The sequence below is a fragment of the Magallana gigas genome, chromosome 9 (assembly GCF_963853765.1).
Source record: "Magallana gigas chromosome 9, xbMagGiga1.1, whole genome shotgun sequence".
Lineage (NCBI taxonomy): Eukaryota > Metazoa > Mollusca > Bivalvia > Ostreida > Ostreidae > Magallana > Magallana gigas.
In genome coordinates, this window is record NC_088861.1 from 47166834 (window position 1) to 47175061 (window position 8228).

The following is an 8228-nucleotide window of genomic DNA, read 5'->3' on the forward strand; positions in this document are numbered from 1 at the left end:
AGTATTAGACAATATAAAACAATATCTAGGGGAAGTACAGATAAATCCTACCTTGTTCAGATGAATCCTCCACTGATTTCCGTTTTAATACGCTGGTTGTAAATGAGTTAAATTCCCAGATATATCACTGAAGTCCACATGTTTATTCTGATCACAGCTGCAAGCGCCGATGTGACGTAGTCAACCTCGACATGTCATCAGACGACTTAGGAATTTTATAATTTCGCAAGATATAAAGAATATTTTTTATTTTAGTGCACCTTCTTGATACAATCAAACCTAATAATTATTCATATTCATTTTTGTAGATGTTTGTTAATTACCGAAATACAATATCTCGTAGAATCTCATGAATAAGGGGAAGGACATATGCAAATTTTCCTAAATAACACGTGCTAGAATTCTGATACCTTTCTTAACATAGCTGAGATGAAAGAGTGTTATGAAATAAAGTACAGTTATATTACCCTCCATAACAGGTGTTTACAATGACTCATCATGAGTCACGCGCTGGGTTTTTTTTCAGCACCTGACAACTGCAGGTATTGCGCAATGACCCCCAGGTACATTTTGTCATCACTCCCCCAGAGGTATATATGATAGAGCGTTTTTCTTAAACAAAATTCATCAACTAAAAAATCATGGACTACGATTCATCTCTCTTGACGCAAACACAGGACCCCATGGCCTTAGAAATGGCAGCATTCAGAGACGATTTTCCGCCCATGAGCAAAGCAGACTTCGGGATTGTTACGACCACTCAAGAAGAAATCCTGAATACCCTGCAAATTATGAGCAATGAAATTGCTTACCATACAGATATCATTCTCAAGAAAATTCAAGACCTAGAAGAAACAAAAACATTGATTCCTATATGTCATACCTGTGGAGAAGAAGGACACTTTTCTCCTAACTGTCCTAATAAGGATAAAAAAGAAGACAAAAAGAAAAAAAACTACTGTCAACGACGAAGAAAAACACCAAAATATGTCTGCTATACCTGCGGAGAACCAGGCGACTGTTCTCTTAACTGCCCTCAAAAAGGACACAAAAAAGGAAAACAAAAAACCAGCCGTTAAAAGTAACGAATGCTTCATCTGTGGGCATATAGGACACTGGGCAAATAAATGCTCCCACAAACTAAAAGGTTATTGTGGAGCCTGTCTGGAAGAGGGACATACCTTTAAAGAATAAAAAAAGTGCCTGCAATACCTGCGGAGAAACTGGCCATTGGTCGAGAGACTGCCCTAATCGGAGACCGGATCCTAATCTAATTTCGGATATAGAAGAGGATGAACCTCCAAAAAAAAGGAATTGAAAATCACTAAAGAAAAAAAAAAGAGGGGGAAAAAACCTAAAAAAGAAGATTGGGACGTAGAATTGAAAAGAAAACAACGAAATTACCGGGCAGAATGAAAAGAATTAACAAAGAAAACGTCTTCGTTGAGGAACCTGACCTGGATGGAAACCCCCCATTTTCCATGAGCCATTAAAAACATTTTTTCAGTGTAAATACGTTCGGACTTTAAAACTTTAACTGTTTAAAAAGAATTCTTCAATTTGTTCATTTACTATTTGTGTTCTTGTTCCAATAAAACGATCAAAATGTCAACACTGCCTCTGTCTTTATAACGTCATAATGCGGGGCTAGTTTTTTTTACCTCAATATTGACCTTTGACCCCCAAATGCACTCAGTTGACCCCCCTATCTAGGCGCACAATACTACTATCACATCAATTAGAGAAGGATATCATCAGATGCAGAATTGCAAGTGTATCGTAGATTTATGTTTAAGAATTTTTCTGAAGTCATTTTGACACAATTTAAATGATTTCAAACTTTTTAAAAGTTTAAATTTCAGCCATTGAATTCGGAAAAAAAATCATCACGCGCAAAATTGCTAGTGCAATTTAAATATCATGTTTTAAAATTAGTCTGAGATCGTTTTAACACGATTTAAATGAGTTTAAATTATTTCAAAACCAAAAATTTCATCAAATCAATTCAAGAAAGATGTCATCAGACGCAGATTTGCAAGTGCAACTTAAATATCATGTTCTAAAATTAGTCTGAGGTCATTTTAACAGGAATCAAATGAGTTTAAAATTTAAAACAAAAATTAAATTTCATCCAATCAATTCGGAGAAGATGTCATCAGACGCAAAATTGCAAGCGCAACTTAGATATCATGCTTTAAAATTAGTTTGAGGTAATTTTAACACGATTTAAATAAGTTTAAAAGTTTTGAAAAATTTAAATTTCATCGAATCAATTTTGGAAAGATGTCATCAGACGCAAATTGCGATTGCAACCTAAATATCATGTTTTAAAAGTAGTCTGGTGAAAAATGACAATAAAAAACCCTCAACAATTGATGCAATAAATTTGGGGAAGATGTCATCAGACGCAGAATTGCAAGCGCAACTTAGATATCATGTTTTAAAAATTGGTCTGAAATCATTTTAACATAATTTTTTATAAATTTAAAATTTTCATAAAATTAAATTAGAATATTTTTAAATTATGTTCCCTAAATTACGACATTTTTACCGATAATGACATTTTAACCGATATGATATTGGCCGGTCGGCAGAGGATGCTTACTCCTCCTAGGCACCTAGGTATCAGTTGTTTCAAGATATGTCGAGCTATTAAGTGATTCGTGTTATTTTGTTGATATTTTTATCTTTCGGTTAGAGTTATTCTCCTTTGTGAAATAGAAAGTGCATACAACCTGACATTTGTAAACAAACTGCTCGGGAGTTGCAATGAAACTAATCTGCAATGTATGCGAAAGCAAGTTTGGAGATACTTTATAGAATTAATCAATATTTGTGCATGTGGATAAACATCAGGTGATATTATCGGCAACCAAGATGAATAATGATAAACTGTTGTTTTGTTGAGCTACAGTATTGTACATGTATCTGGTAGTCCCCCTCCATTCCCCCTCAAATGTGGTTGATACGAGCGATCAACTCATACTCTTGTACGTTCATACCCAGATATGAATAGGATATATTTTCTTTCAGAAAATGTCTGTAAAAGTAAATGAATTTGATTTATAATACTAATTCAAATTGCGTAGAAAACTTCAAACAAAAGCCTGTCAATACTGCATGTGTCACCACCACGGACATGCAGTGCAGTGCAAAACTGGTAAACAAGTCAAATGTTAAACTTTAATTGACAGTCAAACTTAAACTTGCATTGCAACTCAGATATTTTTAGTAATTTTTTTTCAGATTAATTCCTTTTAATATTTTTATTTATAAACCCAATAACTTCGTAAAACATGAGTGACACAAAATGGGCGTGTCTTATAGCATAACAAAGAGGCGGTATTGACTGCGCCGAGCAGTAATACATAACGTGCTACACGGAAAAAAGTGGTTTTAAATGATGTTGTTTTAAAGTGTACAGATTGGAAATAATATAAATATAAGTAAAAAAGAATCATTCTTTGAATATTATGAGGTGATAATTTCGGTCGGAGCGTGGTCAAATCCATCATAAAGCCCTTAGGGCTTTTTTGGATTTGACCACGCCCCGACCGACATTATCACCTCATAATACTAAAAGAATGATTCCTTATTCCTTAATTAAAAAAAGAACCAGAATGGGGCATATTTGCATGTGTTCTTTAAATATCTTTTTTTCCACAGGCAACAGCAACTTTAGGAAAGGAACTTCATATGTGTCTTGATGTGCTTAAGACAAGCCTCGATCATCATATTGACAAATGCCAGCACCAATGCACCAACTAATTGAACCTCCCAATGCACAATTACGAACAATGACTAATGCAACAGAAATTATCTTTGACTTGAAAGCAACTGGTTTAGGTATAGGTACAAATCATTTTGCCCCTTCGACCATGACCTTTCAGTTTGATCTACTTTTAAAAAGACTTTTACAAGGGCTGTCATTTACAAAGTTGTACTACTTTTGATAGTGAAGACTTTTTTATGAGTAAAATTTTTGACCGTCTGACCTTGATTTTGGAGTTTGACCTAATTCAGATAAACTCAGTGCACATTTATTGAACATATTTTGACATATATTTTGATATTCAACCTACTTTTAAAAAGTTAAGCCTAGTGTGTAAATTTTGAATGTCGAGTGATAGGGCTTTCATATGTATCCCTTTGCTTTATTATATATATATTTGTAGTTGGTACATGAACAGTTACAATTGTTTCATAGATTTCTAAAGATTTTACTACACACATTTTCTGTCTAACTATCAAACAAATATCTTTGTTTACTGCTCACTTTTTGGTATGTTTTATTATTCCATCTCAATGTGGATAGTATAGATCAGCATCCATATACACTTGTTTACTTTTTAATGAAATAATTTACTTTTTTCCCCCGAATGTCATTTTTGCTTTTTTAATCTCTTCATTATTCGATTCAATGTTATAAATTTACATAAGCATGCATATGTTCACTCTTTAATTGATAACAATTTTATTTTTTTCCCCAGAATTCCATTATGCAAATTAATCAACCAGCATTTGTCGGCCCTGGCCCAGAAGTTTCCTGACGTGAAGTTCCTTAAGAGTGTTTCCTCCGTCTGCATTCCTAACTACCCGGACAAAAACCTCCCGGTGTTGTTTTTTTACTACAATGGCGACCTAAAAAAGCAGTATGTTGGACCAATGGTTTTTGGTGGAATGAACTTCAAACAAGAAGGTAAGGAGAAGGTTTGGTCAAAAATCCAAATAAAATTTGGTGTCCATAGAATGTGTGAATTAAAGATTCTTTTTTTTTTATCATTATTAGATAGGCAAAGGAAACGAAATTCAAAGTGAGATTCTATGAACCAAGGAGATGAAATTATTCAAGCCATCTAGGTACAAGAAGAGTTACTGTGGAATCATTAGATTCGTGGTGGCTCAATTTTCGTGGAATTCGTGGGTAACTCTCAACCATGAATTAACATCCTCCACGATTTAACAAATTAGGATTATAGACTTATACAGTTATATTTCCTTTTGTAGGTATAAGAAAATACACGAAAATACATCCAAAGAACCTATACAATTTTAGTAATCCACGACAATTGGCCCCCACAATTTTACTAATTATACAGTATTTTTTGGGTTCATAGAATCTTATTAAGAACTTTGATTTATTTGCCTATCGAATTATGATAGAGAAAATCAATTATTTTTTATTTGTGCGAAAAACAATCATCTCTCTCTTTCAGTCACTCTCTCAGTCTCTCTCTCTCCATCTCTGCCTTGGTCTGGTTCTCTCTTTCTCTCTCTCCATCCCTGCCTAGGTCACACACACACAGACACACACACACACACACACACACACACACACACGCACGCACGCACGCTCTCTCTCTCTCTCTCTCTCTCTTCCTCAATCTCTCCCCTTTCTCATCTCTCTCTCTTTTTCTGCCTGGTCTCTCTCTCTCTCTGTCTGTCTGTCTGTCTCTCTCTCTCTCTCTCTCTCTCTCTCTCTCTCTCTCTCTCTCTCTCTCTCTCTCTCTCTCTTTCTGTCTGGTCTGATTCCCTGCTCTGTGTTGTAGAACTGGAGTGGATGCTGTCAGAGGTGGGGGTACTTAAGACAGAGTTGGAGGCTCCGCCCAAACAGGAAATCCGTGACGTGTTGGACTCAGCGCTACGACAGAGTGGGCGGGACGATGATGACAGCGACGAAGATGATTGGTGATCCTCATAAAAATATATACCATCATATAATTTCTATATAGAAACAAAGACTAATTTTGTGTCATCTGAAAATTCAATGTATGCTTGAAATTGGAGAATGAGAGTGAAATCTGAATTTTACAGAACTATTTAGTACAAAAGCACCTGTAATTAACAAACATGAATCGTATGTGTCATATTCAGCATTATTTTTCATCAAATAACAGACTAGTTCTGTATCCTCTGATATTTCTGAGTACTCAATATTCTTGAAGACAACGAAATTCTAAACTTTGTTTTAATTAACAGTGTTGTACTGAACATACGCTCATATGATAAACAAGTTGTAATTTTGTCACACCAGTGATTAAATGAAACAAATTTTAACACAGGTGCACAGCTACAAAGATCTACGGCCTCATTATGTGAGATCATTAAAACTAACGCGTTTGTGATTCAAGGCTTAAAAGTATGCTATATTATTTTTATAGGGCAAAATGTCCAGCAGCAGATCTCATAAATTACCATAATGATTTAACGCTGAAACTTTCATTTATCTTCCAAATACAAAATACATATATATATATATTATACAAATATTGACTGGGGTTGAGGGCAACATTGATTATATTAGCCCCCGAGGGACGAAATATTGCCCGACGCGAAGCGGAGGGCAATATTTTCGTCCCAAGGGGGCTAATATAATCAATGTTGCCCTCAACCCCAGTCAATATTTGTTTTGTTATATGAAGAAAAAAACCAAAATTTAAGAAAGTAATTGAAAACAGATCGCCGTAATTTTCTCAGCTCAACAAAGAATTCACGAATTCAATTTTGTGCAAAGTTCTTTTCCAAAATATCCTCAGCATCAAACGGTCACTTGTGATATTCCGCCGACCGTAAGAATTATCAGACAGGTGTTCTACCTGATTTTACTTCACAGTAATTCGCAAATCCTTATATCCGTTATGATAGCAAACCGTTGCATTGCGCGTTCGTTGTTTACTTGCCTTGACTGACTGTCTATTATGACGTCACCTTGTTTTGGAGTCGCGAAGAATTATTTACGTCACCGTTTACGAATCAACAAATCAGAGGCAATTATTTGAAATAGAGGGAATGTTCTCTAGATATTATTCCTAGCCGGTCAATATCTAAAAAATATTGACCGGTCAATATTTTTCGGACGAGCTGATATTACAATTATTGACTATTCGTCTATATAGAGTTATATAGTGAGAATATACTACTGAATATAACAAATATATATATATATATATATATATATATATATATATATATATATATATATATATATATATATATATATATATATATACATGTAATATGTGTAATGTCTTATCATTTATATTATAAAATTTAAATATTTTATCAACAGTAAAATATAAAAACCATTTTGAAAATGTTTTTTTCCTTCTTCAAGTTGTAGTTTCTGTTGAAATAATGCCAACAACCCAGGGCCACTGGTCAGTCCGTTCAAGTCCTCGGAGTTGGCTAGTGATATCTAGCTATCTAACTTTATCAGTCAGTTAATCGAGGAAAATTCTACCAGAGTAAGTCAACATCAAAAGTACGAAGGATCATCTCTGAAAGATGTAAGAATTATTTATTATAGGCACAAAAATAAAACTTATCAATTAAAAAGCTAAACTCTGCTTTTAAAAGCAGGCAACAGTTCAACAGCACGATTTTATGACGCCGTTTTTAAGATATGTATAAGACAAAGGTTTAGATATTTCCCAAGACTGGGGTTTAATTTGATAAGTATTTGATGATATTTGACCTTTTGATATTTAATGTGCATATATTCTGAAAACTGGTGAAACATATGTCGAAATTTCCAGTTTTCACTAAATAAAAAAGAACATTTTATTGCATATTTTTTTTAATGACATAAGATAAAATCAACACCATTCATATGTATTGTAATGGTGATACCCTATCAGAATAAACGTTTTAATGAATTAGATTAGTGTATGAAAAAAAATAACCTGTCTGTCCTTGAAGTGGATAAATCTAAGGGTATATGAATAAACTTTGTTAGAAAACAACAGAAGCGATAAAAAAATATAAAACAGAAAGAAAGAAGCAATTAAAGGTGTATGTTAAATTAAGAACCATTGACATGTAAGCCAGGGAATCGAGGTGAGGTGCTTGGTGTAGTAAATCTGAAGAAGAAGAATAGTTTGAGGCACCAAGTACCTCTCTCTCTAAAGGAACCGGGTATAGAAACACGGTGCAGAAAGCCCACCTCGTATACATTATCCCCATCGATTATAATGTGATTTAAACCACAGGGGCTTGGTTGTCGGATAGTGGAGTTCTTACAGCGAATTACAGAATACCGGTAGAGTTTTCAATAGATTGCTTTATAGAGTATTCAATTTGGTTAGCCAGGTGTCACTTTAGGTTTAAATCTAGGTCATGTGATTACTCAGGTATGATATCAAGAAAGTGGTTTATATCTATTAAATATGTACACTGTTTGAGAAATTTTAGTTGGGAATATATATTCTATATATTTTATCCAACAGTAT

The 8228-nt window shown here is 34.1% G+C and overlaps 1 protein-coding gene across 1 annotated transcript; it reads left to right on the forward strand.

Annotated features, from left to right (window-relative positions):
• The first annotated feature begins 641 nt into the window (after positions 1 to 641).
• Positions 642 to 5692, forward strand: LOC136271930 (phosducin-like protein 3). Its single transcript, XM_066072525.1, has 3 exons — positions 642 to 784; positions 4491 to 4699; positions 5550 to 5692. Exons 1-3 carry the CDS (start codon positions 642 to 644, stop codon positions 5690 to 5692), a joined length of 495 nt encoding a protein of 164 aa, XP_065928597.1.
• Positions 5693 to 8228: the final 2536 nt, after the last annotated feature.